This window comes from Podarcis vaucheri, assembly GCF_965113315.1.
Source record: "Podarcis vaucheri genome assembly, chromosome: 2".
In the NCBI taxonomy this organism is placed as follows: Eukaryota; Metazoa; Chordata; class Lepidosauria; order Squamata; family Lacertidae; genus Podarcis; species Podarcis vaucheri.
In genome coordinates, this window is record NC_138760.1 from 8,078,319 (window position 1) to 8,094,120 (window position 15,802).

The 15,802-nt window shown below is 46.6% G+C and overlaps 1 protein-coding gene across 3 annotated transcripts in view; it reads left to right on the top strand.

The window, feature by feature from the left end:
- The window catches only part of GALNT6 (polypeptide N-acetylgalactosaminyltransferase 6), a 62,519-nt gene extending 46,979 nt beyond the window's left edge, over positions 1-15,540 (top strand). For all 3 annotated transcript variants that reach the window (XM_082205678.1, XM_082205677.1, XM_082205679.1), the window contains exons 6-11: positions 2,082-2,199; positions 5,696-5,896; positions 7,624-7,755; positions 9,551-9,652; positions 11,494-11,646; positions 13,603-15,540. In XM_082205678.1, the coding sequence (XP_082061804.1) occupies positions 2,082-2,199; positions 5,696-5,896; positions 7,624-7,755; positions 9,551-9,652; positions 11,494-11,646; positions 13,603-13,716 (820 nt within the window). In that variant the 3' untranslated portion in view covers positions 13,717-15,540. The remainder of the gene's footprint in view (positions 1-2,081; positions 2,200-5,695; positions 5,897-7,623; positions 7,756-9,550; positions 9,653-11,493; positions 11,647-13,602) is intronic.
- The last annotated feature ends 262 nt before the right edge of the window (positions 15,541-15,802 follow it).

Consider the following 15,802-nt stretch of genomic DNA (forward strand, 5'->3'; position numbering starts at 1 on the left):
TCCTAGGATCTGTGGTTTAACCCACAGTGCCACCCGCGTCCATTTCTCAAGAGTAGACTTATTGAAATGAAGGGACCTAAGCCAGCCATGTCCATTAATTGCGGTGGGTCTGCTCTGAGCATGGCTGAAATTGGATACAACGCCATGTCTTGGGTTCTATGCACTTTTGGAAGCAAAATAAGCATATGAAAGTTTATGCTGTTCATAGTTTCAGTTTGAATGAAGAGTTTGGAATTTCTGGGGGGGGGGTGCATATGTGCGGCACACCGGTCAGCTTCTACTGTTTAAAACATTTAAATCCTCACATCTTATTTTTTAATTATTTGCATTTTCAAAAATGGGAACAGAGAGCATATTTAACCCGCTCCCCCCTCCCCCTTCCCCCTGTCCCACTTACAGCTTCATACCAAATACAGTGTGCATACACATGGAAGCTCATATCAATAACTAACTTAGTTGGTCTCTAAGGTGCTACTGGAAGGATTTTTATTTATTTATTTTTTACTTATTTTTTTGTTTCAGCATATATACATATACCATATGACTTCCCTTCCACAGTTTTCCTGGTTCCTTTGCTTTTCCAGTACTCTGTGTAATCCACATCTTTTTACTCATCCAATTTGTTCTCTATTAAATACAGTGGTGCCCCACAAGACGAATGCCTCGCAAGACGGAAAACTCGCTAGACGAAAGAGTTGTCCGTTTTGGAGGTGCTTCGCAAAATGAATCTCCTATGGGCTTGCTTCGCAAGACGAAAATGTCTTGCGAGTTCCTGCGGGTTTTTTTTCCTTCCCCCCTTTTTTCTAAGCCGCTAAGCCGCTTATCAGCTGATCCGATAAGCCGCTAAAAGCCGTTAATAGCGCTAATCCGCTAATCCATCAATGGGCTTGCTTCGCAAGACGAAAAAACCACCAGACGAAGAGAATCACAGAACGGATTCTTTTCGTCTTGCGAGGCACCACTGTACCCTATCTATTTCAACTCTGCTAGATTTACTTGAGACCTGCCAAGCTATGTATCTGTTTATACTGGTTCTTAAAATATTCAATCAACTTGCCCATTCCTCACAACTATTTGACAGCAGGACGCCAAGTAAAATAGCACATGACAAAATAGCATACAACAAAAATATATTATTTTTAAAAGTTTGGAAGGTAGTGGTAACTGGAAAAGTTGCACAAAAAGTGCAGGGTTTTTAAATGATTCTGCAAGGACCATGTTGGAAAATAACCCTACACACTTTGCATGCTCTCCAGCCATGATTTTGTACCCAGTAATTCCTGAAGAATATCTTGGGCATCTGGATAGCCTGCAGTTCCTTGAGATTTGCAGCAGCAGCTGTGATGAAAGCAATGGATGGGCAATGGTGTCAACTGTCCCTTCTTCTAGGCCTTTGATGTTCTCTTAGTCCTACTGACTCTTGTTCTCGCACGTTCTTCTTGTTCTGTTTTATTTATTTAATACATGTTTATTTATTTAATACATGTTTATTCTTCCTGTTACATAGCTTAAAACCTGGTTTTAATACTTTTGAAATACAGTTCCAAGGATCAGATCAGCGGTCTGTAAGAGCATCGGTTGTGGGAGTAGTTAGATTTTGGGATGGCAGACTACTGGGACCTTGATATAAGCAATCATAAGCAAATGCGCCTCTCAAACACATTCAAAATTCATATGCATAAATTTCTTTTTTAAAAACCTAATTTAAAAACAGAACAGCAAAAAGAAGCACCAACAGGTCACTCCTCAGAAAGCTAGCCTAAATGGAAGTCCCTTGCAGAGCTGCCTGAATCTTCTCTCAGAGCCTCAGGGGTATTGCAAGAAAAGCCTTGGCTCCTCGCCAGAGATCTGATCTCCTGTAATGACGGTATTCTGGGGTGGGCAGAAACTGCTTGACTGAAATTGATGCATGCAGCTCCCAGACGGTGTAAGGGACAAGTCGTAGGTCTATACACCCTAAAGATCAAACTAGGAATTTCAGAGAGGATCTTGAGCACTGATTGATGCTGCAGTTTCCCTTTCACTAAGTATCTTTCTTGCTGGAATTTGAATAACATACTCACAATTCTCCCTTTTCGCAGGACTCCCACATTTGCTGGTGGACTCTTTGCCATTTCCAAGTCCTATTTTGAGCACATCGGCTCTTACGATGATCAGATGGAAATCTGGGGTGGGGAAAACGTGGAGATGTCCTTTCGGGTAAGAAGGAAAGGTACAATATCCTAATTGCAGTACAGCTATGGCTGGCCCGGCGTATTTTCCAACTATACCAAATTTGCAGCACAGGGAAGCATTCATTCATTCATCAATCAATCAATCAATCAATCAATCGCCAGCTCTCCAACAAGGCAATCCCAGGGAGAGGATGAGAAACAACATTCCATCGTTTGCTTTGTAATGTATTGCTATTAGGGTTAGTTTGTCTTGCTGCTTTAAAGGGAAAAAAAATCAAAATTAAAGGATTGTGACATGAGCAAGCCTAGTCTCTCCCTGGGCTCACTTCCCTCGCCTGAGGTGTCTTTTTTCAGGTTTCAATTAACCATAATTTAACATTGCGCCCAAACCCTAACCTATGATCAGTGGCGTAGCGTGGGGGTGCAGGGGGGGCTGGCCGCACCAGGCACAACATCTGGGGGTTAGGGGGTGCAAATCCACGGGTTAGGGGGCGCAGATTACTTGCCTTGCCCCGGGTGCTGACAACCCACGCTACGCCACTGCCTATGGTTGATGATATCTGTGATTTGTTGAAACAAGCCAGCTTCATAAACCACAGTTTCAAAGTTGGCTTGTTTCAAATAAACCATAGTTAAGATTAATCGTCGTTTGTCAGACTTGGATGGCACAGGGAAGGTGTAGTTAACCAAAACTGGAAGCAAAATCTTCCAAACTCTTCCCCCATGGAGAAAAAGGGGTGGGGAAGAGAGGGTCGTTCCTGTTGCGATAGAACATGCATCCTGCATAAGTAGCAGTTCTAACCATGTATATACCTTCAATTTCTATTGATAAAGGATGTGTGCAAGCAGCAATGTGGTTCTGAATTTGCTCACAGCAAGTGTGACAACTACACATTACTGAAAGAGTTATGCTTCCTTAGAATTACTAGGAAAGTGTAAGAAAACCTGGGATACTGCAAACTTGGTAAAATTTACAGATTAGATATGGGTATATAAAGCAAAGGAAATAACTGAAATCCTTTTTAAGGAGGGGAAGTGTGTTTTCTTTCATTATTGCAATGAAAAGCTTGAGTGGATCACGTGGGTGCTCTTTATGGTGGTTTTACGAGCATAGATGTTAATTTTCAAAAGTCTGAAAAGCAGCTTTCGAAGGCTAAAGGCTGCTTGGAGTGCCACCCTGTGGCTGCAAGGAAAATCAGGGGTGGGTATAGAAGTTTCTTAGAGAGCCAGGGATCTCCTATCCAGGACTGCCAATGCACACCCACAGAAATGCCCGGTCGTGCCTTCAGTGGTATACTCAGGTCTATAATGTGCCCACAGCCAACTAGCAGAAGGGAGCAAGTAGCTGCAACATGTTTTGTTGCAGAGACATTAAGCATGGTTGCAGCGGCTTGTATCACCCTAGTGATGTTCACCCACCCCGTTTGCTAGCTAGACAAATCTCAAAGTGGCAAAGTCCAGATTACCTCTAAGTAGGTCCCAAGGTAGGGCCTAGTTTCATCCGTACCAGAGTGGAATGCGTGCTTTGGGGTATAAGGAATCCTTGGGTTGGTGAAGAGGCCCTTTAACTCCTCACTGGTAACATTGGGGTCACCAGCTCTGGGTGTGGGGCCTGGGCTCCTTTGAAGGGGCTGGTGGGGAAGAGGATGATCTCAGGATTTCTGCTCCTCAGACTCTGGTGCTGTTGGAGCTCTCTGACTCTTGCTGACAGGACCATTCTGTACCTGAATCGCTGCATTCATGGTCATGACACAAGCGACATGTGAAACGCATAATTTGTGTTTCAGTTTGCTAATTTGTTTTTTGTATAATTTTTATTACGTTTTTCTATTTTGCATTTTAGAATATACATTTGAACAACCTTAAAATATCAGTGACTTACCTTTTTCTCCTTCCATTGTTCAATTTGCATGCCATAGATCCCTGCATATTTTACATAAACTAAACCATTCAGTACAGTGGTGCCCCGCAAGACGAATACCTCGCAAGACGGAAAACTCGCTAGACGAAAGAGTTTTCCGTTTTGGAGGTGCTTCGCAAGACGACAATGTCTTGCGAGTTCCTGCTGGTTTTTTTCCTCCCCCCCCCCTTTTTCTAAGCCTCTAAGCTGCTTATCAGCTGATCCAATCAGCAGATAAACCGCTAAAAGCCGCTAATAGCGCTAATCCGCTAATCCGTCAATGGGCTTGCTTCACAAGACGAAAAAACCGCTAGACGAAGAGAATCACAGAACGGGTTCTTTTCGTCTTGCGAGGCACCACTGTATCCCATTATTACATCCATCAAAACTTATTTACACTGTTGAATGTATCTTAATGCTGCCAGCATTTTCAAATGTACACAACTTTCACTCATATATTCAGTAAACTCATATATTCAGTAAAAATTTTCCAATCTTCTTTAAATGTATATTCTTCTTGTGCTCTTATTCTGTAAGTTAAGTCTGCCAGCTGCGTGTATTCCATCAGTTTAAGTTGCTGTTCTTCTTTAGTTGGAACCTCACTCGTTTTCCAATTTAGGGCCAACAAAACATGGGCCACAGTAGTGGCACACATAAATAGTCTTTTTTGACACCTGTGAATTTCCATCTGAATTATCTCCAACAAAAAGGACTCTAGTTTTTTTTTTGGGGGGGGTACTTTAAAACGTGTTTTTTTTCAATCCATTACAAATTATTTCCCAATACTCTTTTACCCTTTTACAAGTCCACCACATACGATAGAACATATGATAGTTTGCTTTTTAAAGTTGTGGTGAGGAACCTGTGGACCTCCAGATATTTAACTCTGGTTCCCATCACTCCTGACCATTTGGGACTCACGCAAGAGTTGGTGGACTCACCTTCTTTAGAGGATTTTAAGCAGAGGTTGGATAGCCATCTGTCATGTTGGGATTCCTTCAATGCAGGGGGTTGGGCTAGATGACCCCGAGGTCTCGTCCAACTCCACAATTCAATGATTTGATGACTAGCGGGAGCTGACCAGTGTCTGGAAGGCTACTGGTTCCCCATTACAACAGCAGCTTGGGTGTCTGGACTTTCAAGCATGGTGCAGAGCGAGAGAGGCAGTGTCAAACATTTTATCCATACCACTGTTCCAAAGACAAAGCTGCTATTTCCCCACATGCACCCAAGAAAGAAGAACTGGTGCCCATGTCAGCTTCTCTCCTGTGTGTGAGTTGGAGAGGGGTGATCTTTGATAAGGGGGAAAGCATTTTTGGGGAAGATTCATAGCTCAGTGGTAGAGCATTTGCCCGGGTTCAATCAATGGGATCTCCAGGTAGGACTGGGGAGATTTCTAATCTGAAAGCCTGGGGAGCAGCTGCCAGTCAGTGTAGACAATACTAAAGTAGATGGACCAGTGCCATATAAGGCAGCTTCCTAATGATTGTGATGTTGATTTTCTGCCTTAAAGAAGAGAAAGGCATAAAAGATGGCCACACATTTCACACCTTGGTCGAGGCAGGCTCAAATTCTTTACTTAAGGTTTTCTGTTGGCATGGGGGGCATATCTTTTCTGCAGGTTTGGCAGTGTGGGGGCCAGCTGGAGATCATCCCCTGCTCCGTGGTTGGCCACGTGTTCCGTTCCAAGAGTCCCCACACCTTCCCCAAAGGAACTCAAGTCATCTCCAGGAACCAGGTGCGTTTGGCGGAAGTCTGGATGGACGACTACAAGGAAATCTTCTACAGAAGGAACCAGCAGGCCTCCCAGATGGCTAGAGAGGTATGTAAGCCAACTTCCCCTGGAAGTTGCTCTGAAGGATCAGGAGTGCCCGTCCCTTGTTTTCAAGCATGTATTTAGAGCAGCCTTCCTCAGTTTTTGGACTACAAGCTCCATCAGCCCCAGCTAGCAGAGTCTATGATCAGGGTTGATGGGAGTTGCAGTCCAAACATCTTGAGGACAACATTTTGGGGAGGTCTGATTCAGAGTTGTCGCATAGCGTCTTCTCATTTCTGTTTGTAGATTCAGCTGTAGTGAAGAGGGTTCTCAGACATAGTTGCAGGGAGCCTCACCAAGGCACGAAAAAGCCCTGCACAGTGGACGCTCGGGTCGCGAACGTGATCCGTGCAGGAAGCACATTCGCAACCCGCAGCACCGCATCTGCACACATGCGGGTTGCGATTCAGCACTTCTGCACATGTGCAAAGTGCGATTTAGCACATGTGCAAGCGCTGAAACCCAGAAGTAACCCGTTCTGGTACTTCCGGGTTCGGCGTGGTGCGCAACCCGAAATCGTGAAACCTGAAGCGTCTGTAACCCGAGGTATGACTGTATGGGCATTTCATAGAAGCATAGAATTGTAGAGGTGGAAGGGACCCCAGGGGTCATCTAGCCCAGCCCCCCTGCAATACAGGAACCTCAGCTAAAGCATCCATGACAGACGGCCATCCAACCTCTGCTTTAAAAACCTGCAAGGAAGGAGAGTCCAACCTCCCAAGGAATTCTGTTCCTCTGTTTCAGCGGTTGGGTGGCTGAGAGTTGCCCCTCACCGACCCCTGAAGTGCCCAGCCATAGGCTGGGGAGCAGGAAGAGATCTGCTGGGGCCTTGCCAGGGGGGGGCAGTTGGGGCAACTTACCCTCAAGAATCTCCAGAAGTCTAGAAAGGAGAGCAGTGTGGAGCCTTTCTAAGCCTCTGCAGACTCCTCATGCCTGGATGCAACTCCCAGGGCTGAGGCCTGCCTTGGATTTAAGCTCACATCCAGGGCCGTCTTACCCATAGGTGCTAGGGGTGCAGGGCACCTGGGCGCCGGGCTCTCAGGGGCACCAGGCCGAGAGTCCAGGGGCCGAGAGTTGAGTCCAGGGAAGAGCCTGCCCATTGGTCAGAGCGCCCTCTTCTGGGCTATTTGTGGGGCATAGGAATTCGTTCATTTCCCCCCAAAAAATATAGTCCGGCCCCCCACAAGGTCCGAAGGACAGTGGACCGGCCCCCTGCTGAAAAAGTTTGCTGACCGCTGTCTTAAGCAAATAAAAAAATAAAGTAAGGAATTGTTTGTTTTCAGAATTCATTTAGAGATTTGGTGGGTTCTGCTGTGGGTTAAACCACAGAGCCCAGGACTTGCTGATCAGAAGGTCGGCGGTTCGAATCCCCGCAACGGGGTGAGCTCCCGTTGCTGGGTCCCTGCTCCTGCCAACCTAGCAGTTTGAAAGCACATCAAAGTGCAAGTAGATAAATAGGTACCACTTCAGCGGGAAGGTAAACGGCATTTCTGTGTGCTGCTCTGGTTCGCCAGAAGCGGCTTAGTCATGCTGGCCACATGACCCGGAAGCTGTACGCCGGCTCCCTCAGCCAATAAAGCGAGATGAGAGTTGCAACCCCAGAGTCGGTCACAACTGGACCTAATGGTCAAGGGTCCCTTTACCTTATACAGGAAGGAGGGTGGGCAGTGATAGTGTCTCCTTTTTATGAACTGATACTTTAAAAACAAACCAACCATGCTGTGCCTTGTCAGAAAACGTATGGAGACCTCGCTGAGAGGCTTGAGCTGAAGGAGCGGTTACACTGCAAGAACTTCACCTGGTACCTACAAACCATTTATCCCGAGATCTTCATCCCAGACCTTACGCCGGCGTTTTATGGAGCTGTAAGTGTGGGTTTGGCGTGTTCATTGCCTGAGAGAGTTCTTTCTGGGCCACAGCAAAGGAGCATCTAGCCTTGCCTTCTATATCCAGCCGTGTTCCCCCAGATGCCTCAGAAACACCCCAAATTTTCCACTTGGCCCTTTCTTGGTTCATAATATATATTCTGCTGTTGAGGACATGACTCAGAATGCCAGTATCTGGTCCAGATGGTAGGCCTGTAAAACCTACATGTATAAACATTTAAAATTGCTTGTGTACTTCCAATCTTCCATCCCACTCCAATGCGACTAAGAGAGAAACTCTGGGAATAGGTTTGATTCTCCACCAAGTGAAAATGGTGCACGTCTTCACACATTGACTCATATCTTTTGTCCTGTGCTTTCCAAGCACAACACCATGCTTTAAAGCTGAAGCACAACAAAGGGCACTTTCCCCCAGACTGCCATTCAGCAGGTTTTGGGGGGTAAGCGCCAAGGCAGGAGGGGGGACCACTTGGACACAGAGCTTTAAAGCAGGGACCTATGCAGCAGAAAGGGAAATCTGGATGCGTCTTATTCGCTGCCCTTTGGCTTTGCTACATAAAGCAAACCCTTCATTAACCAGCCTTCAAAAGCTTTAATTTTTGCTTTGTCAATCTGTACTTCTCAGCTTAAGGGACACAGGTGGCGCTGTGGGTTAAACCACAGAGCCTAGGACTTGCCAGTCAAAAGGTCAGCGGTTTTAATCCCCGCGACGGGGTGAGCTCCCGTTGCTCGGTCCCTGCTCCTGCTGACCTAGCAGTTTGAAAGCCCGTCAAAGTGCAAATAGATAAATAGGTACCACTCCAGCAGAAAGGTAAACGGCATTTCCGTGCGCTGCTCTGGTTCACCAGAAGCGGCTTAGTCATGCTGGCCACATGACCCAGAAGCTGTACACCGACTCCCTCGGCCAATAAAGTGAGATGAGCACCGCAACCCCAGAGTCAGCCACGACTGGACTTAATGGTCAGGGGTCCCTTTACCTTTACCTTTACTTTTCAGCTTATGAACTCTTGACTCCTTCCTTCCCTCCAGTAGCGGAGCATATGCCTGCGCTGCCCAGAGCAGGCGTGCTCCCGAGGGGTGTGTGGTGCAGTGTGTGCCCTCCCAGGCACAGAATAGCCGTTCAGGGGCCCTGCAGCTGGGGATGGAGTGAGCCGCCCATGGCGAACATTCGGCACGCCACCTGCCTGCAACTCCCAAGCCTCCCCCAAGCTGTCAAAATGAAGGGGGAAGGGGGGAATGGCGCCGGCAAAGCGGCGCAGCTCCCCCTCTTACCTCGATGGCTCGGGGTAAGCTTGGGAGTCACGGGCAGGTGGCGTGCCGAATGTCACCCCCCTCAGTGAGGGCACCCGGGCGGTCCGCCCCCACTGCCTCCCTTCCTAAGCCCCTGCTTTTCTCCCTCCCTCCCTCCCTCCGTCATTTCTACTAAGGAACCAGTCTAATGGCCTTCACTGTCTCCAGAACGTAGAATATTCTGATTTGAAACCTAGTGGGAAGGTTTTTGAAAAAGGGTGTACATGTTGCAAGGGAGTGGTACAGTTTTTGTTTCTTGAGCAGGAACTAGGTATGCTAGTAGCTAGAAATGGAAGATAGATATAGTTGCTTTGAGAGAGGTGGGAGGTTAGTTGGGATGAAGGGGGGAAATTCAGGACTGCACACTGCTTACAGAAGTAGTGGGGAGTCTATGGGGCTGTGTCTCTGAGTATTTAGGCAAATTCGCACCTAGGTACTGCTTCTGGCTGTAGATGGACCCCTGACAGTGTTGGGTTGTTTTCAGATTAGAAATGAGGGCGCCAAACGCTGCCTGGATGTTGGAGAGAACAACCATGGAGGGAAGCCGCTCATCATGTACCCCTGCCATGGGATGGGAGGCAATCAGGTATGGAATTCATGAGAAAAGTCCGGTCTTAGGGTGGAATCCAGCAAAACACTCCCATTAGTGCAAGGGTTTCTGTTTGTGCAATGAAACTTGCCCTCCTTCTCCTCTCTTCTCATGCCCTTTCCCACACCCTTCTAGAGGATTGGAGAAAACCCCAGAACAGATATAGGCGGTGCACAGAGAAAGATGTTCCACTGCACAGCCAAAAGTCCTTGTGCAAACGGAACTGCTTCGTTGGACCCCACTCCATGTCTCTTCTCATGGCTGAGCACACACCACAGGGCTATGCTTTCAGGCGCTGCAGTCTGGAAGTTTTGTGCTGCCCCGTGATTTCAGGCAAACAGGTGCTTCTGTAGAAATTATTCTGCACTGTCTGAACTACTTGCAACTTTCCTAGGATAAGAGCATACCCACATTTTCCCCCTAGGTTTCCATTTTAAAACAGGAAAAAAAGAACACTGCATTAATCAAAATACACCTTCTACAGTCATACCTTGGATCTCAAACGGCTGAGTAGCTGAACAAATCGGCTCCCGAACGCCGCAAACCCAGAAGCAGGTGTTCCGGTTTGCAAACATTTTTCGGAAGCCAAATTTCCAACGCAGCTCCCATGGCTTTCAATTGAGTTCAGGAAGCTCCTGCAGCCAATCAGAAGTCACGCCTTTGTTTTCGAATGGTTCTAGGAGTCAAATGGACTCCCGGAATGGATTAAATTTGACAACCAATAATAATAATAATAATAATAATTTATTATTTATACCCCGCCCATCTGGCTGAGTTTCCCCAGCCACTCTGGGCGGCTTCCAATCAAGTGTTAAAAACAGTACAGCAGTAAATATTAAAAACTTCCCTGAACAGGGCTGCCTTCAGATGTCTTTTAAAGATAGGATAGCTGCTTATTTCCTTCACATCTGAAGGGAGGGTGTTCCACAGGGTGGGCGCCACTACCGAGAAGGCCCTCTGTCTGGTTCCCTGTAACCTCACTTCTCGCAATGAGGGAACTGCCAGAAGGCCCTCGGCGCTGGATCTCAGTGTCCGAGCAGAACGATGGGGGTGGAGACGCTCCTTCAGGTATACAGAACCGAGGCCATTTAGGGCTTTAAAGGTCAGCACCAACACTTTGAATTGTGCTCGGAAATGTACTGGAAGCCAATGCAGATCTCTCAGGACCGGTGTTATGTGGTCCCGGCAGCCACTCCCAGTCACCAGTCTAGCTGCCGTATTCTGGATTAATTGCAGTTTCCAGGTCACCTTCAAAGGTAGCCCCACGTAGAGCCTGTTGCAGTAGTCCAAGTGGGAGATAACTAGAGCATGCACCACTCTGGCAAGGCAGTCTGCGGGCAGGTAGGGTCCTAGCCTACCAGCTCAGGTGGAGCTGGTAGACAGCTACCCTGAACACAGAATTAACCTGCGCCTCCATGGACAGCTGTGAGTCCAAAATGACTCCCAGGCTGCGCACCTGGTCCTTCAGGGGCACAGTTACCCCATTCAGGACCAGGGAGTCCTCCACACCTGCCCGTCCCCTGTCCCCCAAAAACAGTACTTCTGTCTTGTCAGGATTCAACCTCAATCTGTTAGCCGCCATCCAAGGTACAACTGTATAGGTACAACCAAGGTACAACTGTATAGACTTGTTCCCCAAAACAGCTGAGAACAGTTTTACAAAACTGGAAAGGGATTGCCTACCACTTTGTTTTGCATCCACGTTTTCTTGACGTGTAAAAATAAACCGCTCTACCCCAGAACAAAGCAAAAGCCTGACTCCTCTCAATTGCTTTCTGATGAGGAAGGCCTCTTAGCAACTCCCCAGTGGCTGTTCTTTTGTGTTTTGTCGTTCTCAGTACTTTGAATACACATCCCAGCGAGACCTGCGGCACAACATCGGCAAGCAGCTCTGCCTCCGTTCCAAGATGGGACCCGTGGAATTGGGGGACTGTCACTATACAGGGAAGCACTCCCGGGTGCCGGAAAATGAAGAATGGGAACTGACTAATGTGAGTGCTTTAAGTTATAGACATAGGTAGATTTCAGAGCGGCGGGCTTTTCTCTTGCTCTCGGAACCCCCGTTTTTGCCCCCCCCCAATCAGTCATCCACTGCTTGCCAGACATACATTCCTTGCTGCTATGGCTACAGCCTGGCCTGGCCAGGCCAAAGCACATAATGGGCAGTTCTATTCTGCCATTTTTTCTGGAGAGCAGGGAGTTCCTTCAGAGAGCAGCCACTGAGTGTGTGCTGTAATGAGAAGTTGCAGCAGCCACCACAAAGGAGGCTCTGACAATCTCTCTTGGCATTGTGGGAGCCGCTCGCCCCCACTACTTTGAAGGGGAAATGGGGAAGAGAGAGAACTCCATTTTCACAATGCTGTTTGTTTGCTGGGTTGTTCCATGTTTCTCTAGCACAGGCATAGGCAAACCTGACCCTCCAGTTGTTTTGGGACTACAATTCCCATCATCCCTGACCACTGGTCCTGTTAACTAGGGATGATGGGAGTCCCAAAACATCTGGAGGGCCGAGTTTGCCTATGCCTGCTCTAGCACCTGTGTTGTGATGGTCTCAAAAAAAAAAAAGTCATTCTAAAAATTCATGGAGGGGCGAGTCTCTCAATGACTAACTAGTGTTTATTAATTTATTCCATTAATATCTTGTCCTTCCTCCCCAGGGAGCCCACTAGAGCCAAATGAGCTTAGCTAAATAAGCATGGATGCTTAATAACTTGTCTGGAAATGGTTGATGCCAACGACAGGGTTTTAATCTCTCTTTAAACAATAGGGCTGTGATGAAAAACACTGGAATTAAAATGTTTCTGGCTCTTGTTTTTTGGAGGGGGCAAGTGAGACTGCAGGACTCCAGGATGATTTTATTTGTGGTGTGGCCATATTCACAGTATTTTGGCAATGGCAAGTTATGCTAAGGATAAGGAGAGACTTTTCAAAAAATAAAAAATAAATTTCCAGAATTGGGGGAAATGCCAAATGAGCCACAATTCTTCCCCACGAACATGCTTCTGGCATATTCTGGTCTTCAGGGGAGTGCAGGAAGCTGTAGCCACTCTCTGACTACCCCAAAGAACTCCTGTCTTGTCCCTTGGCTGCTGCTGTCCATGGTAGCAGCAACAAGAGTTAACATATTCCTTGTTAATGGTCGTTTGCCACAAACAACAACAAAAACCTGACTTGAGTGGCGGATATTTTCCCCACATTCAGTCAAGAGGGAAGAGGATGCTTTTGCAATGGTAAGTGTACCCCCCTTACTTCAGAAACACTGCAAATATTTCCCCTCCACCACCCCCAAAACCAACGAACTTTGTCCCCAGCAAATACCAGGCAAATTTCAAGAGGGGCTGCCCCAAAGAATTGCATATTCCTAGAGTGCTGGACTTCCTTGGAAGCCTTGTGAGCTATAGGTAAAAAAGTAAAGGGACCTCTAACCATTAGGTCCAGTCGTGACCGACTCTGGGGTTGCGGTACTCATCTCGCCTTATTGGCCGAGGGAGCCGGCATACAGCTTCCAGGTCATGTGGCCAGCATGACTAAGCCGCTTCTGGCAAACCAGAGCAGCGCACGGAAATGCCGTTTACCTTTCCGCTGGAGTGGTACCTATTTATCTACTTGCACTGCATGCTTTCGAACTGCTAGGTTGGCAGGAGCTGGGACTGAACAACAGGAGCTCACCCCGTCGTGGGGATTCGAACCGCCGACCTTCTGATTGGCAAGCCCTAGGCTCTGTGGTTTAACCCACAGCGCCACCCTCATCCTTGAGCTATAGGTACAGAGGTATAATATCCATATATCCCACTCTGTGAGGATACAGGGGAAATCTATCAGCTTTGTGTTCTCCTTTTCTAATTGCTCATAGGAATCTCTCCTACTTCTCTTAGGGATAGAATACTGGGCTTGGATGGACTTTGGAGTGATCTAAGGCAATGCTCTTCAATTTCTTCTTTTTTTAGGATCACCTCCTTAAAAATGTGGCATCTAACAAATGTCTGTCTGCAAGGGGAGAGCATCCGTCCATGGCTTCCTGCAACTCTGCAGACCCCCATCAGCTTTGGTACTTCAGCTAAGCAATCCTGGCCAAGACCATGTAGCCTGTTGCCAAGGTCCTCTTGTAAAAGTTTCTGTTCTCTTAACTCCGCTACCAAGAAGACAGAGGACAAGTTCAGAGAAAGGAGGGAACCCAGTCAAATATGCTGCATAATCACACTTGACTTACAAAACACTTTGTGCCTTTGTGGGATGGGATGGTCAAAGAGGACACAGCAAACTGTTGGTGTATCTTTAGTACTTCTTAATTAAGTAAAATTCCAAGCTGGTGAGTTTGCCCTTTAGAGTACCATAAGTATTGTTAATCAAAGCTCCATATTGTGAGACGGACAACAACGGTGGTTTTATTTTGCAGTAGATTTAGGGGGGGGCATTGATAGGATGTAAAATATTTTTTTCCTCTTAACTTTTGTATGCTGTGAGCAGCGTAGGAAGTAGCAGCTTGCGGAGCTGCAGAGCCGTTCCTAAGAAATAGTTTACCTGTGGGATAGTTTAGAAAATAACTGATGCCAAAGATAAGAATGACTTTAAACTCTGTTACATAGGAAAAGCATCTTCTGACCACACAGAGACTGTGGAAGGAGAAACTGCATTGTAAAGACTTTGGGGGGACATTTCTAATAGTTTATCATCTGTGTTCCCCCCCCCCCAAAAAAAAAGATCTTGCACACAGATGCAGTGCAGAAACTGTTGTCCCCCCAAGTTTCAGTAGGTCAGGACTGCATTTTACAATAGTGTAACACTGGAGTGTGGTATTGTTTTGTGGCTGAAATCTTCACCTCTTTGCACAGCCCGTTGCCAGTGCCTTACCTCGTCAGGCCTCTCACCATCGTGCTGCAAATAAGTCCCTTTCTCTCTTTTTTAAAGCATCCTCAAGGCAGCTTAATCCCTTTACCAAAGAGGGGAGATGTACTCCCTGGACCTCAAACAAAGGAATGATGGAAGAGTAGCATTTTTGCTAAGCCCTTCCTTACGACTCCCTGTGTCAGGGACCTGGCGTGCCTTTCTGATCGCTGCAATCCAGACCTCCAGAGGCCTTTGACATGAACTTGACCCCCTCCCCACCTGTTTGTGTAGTCTGCACGGTTTGACAACTTCCTGATCCTCTCATTACCTTGATTGTACACTGCGATGCCTTAGAGCGAGGAAAGCTGCTAATGTGCCTATATTTTTTAAGACCAGATGGAGAAGCTGCTTGCTTTGAGGGAAGGGATGCTGCAGAAACCTGCAGAATCACCTTCATGGATGGGATTGTTGAGACTACCCAACAGGGAATGAGTGTGTGCGTGCCTGTCTTCACAAAAACACCTGCTGAAATAAATTAGTCCATGATATACTGCTAGTTGCAGTTGCCTGATGGAGCAAATCCCATGTTCCTCATTTGTTTTGTATGCTGTTAAGAAAAATAGCTTATTTGTTTTGGGGATGTCATTGGAGGTGGGGATTTTTTTTTTTTTTTCAAATGCAAGCCCAAGTTGCTGTTCAGCCACAAAGCAGCAGCTTCGTCGTGACTTCACAATGAGCCTCTTCTTACCCATAGCTTGATTAGCTATTGCACTGTCCATTTAATGCAAAGTGTAGAGATGAATTTGAAGGAAAATGTACCTCCAGAACATCCTAAGAATTGGGTGTTTTTGAGCACACTACACTTTAAAAGCCGTTTGTTTGTGGGGTTTTTTGAAGAAAGACCAAAGGTGCTGACTGTTTCCCTAGATTTTGAATGCAGAAGGTGACATTGGTTTTCCCGTTGGCTTTCCAGGAAGGCTTTAGCTGAAAGGCAAAGACCTGCCTTGGTAAATTACAACTGGAAATAATAAAACTTAAAATTCTATTTTACAAGAGAATCTTGTGTAACGTTGCTTCCTTTCAAATTGCTCTTGAACAGTGTGTGTGTGTGTGTGTGTGTGTGTGAGAGAGAGAGAGAGAGAGAGAGAGAGAGAGAGAGAGAGAGAGAGTTAAATAGCAGGCTAATGTTGGAAGCTGCTTTTGAGAAAAATATTAGCTTCAAGTCTTCCCTTTGATCAGTCCTCATGTTTTAAGTGTATTCTGTATAAATATGTTGGACTCCAAAAAATTTTTTAAAAAAGAATTTTATTTTGGCTGGGT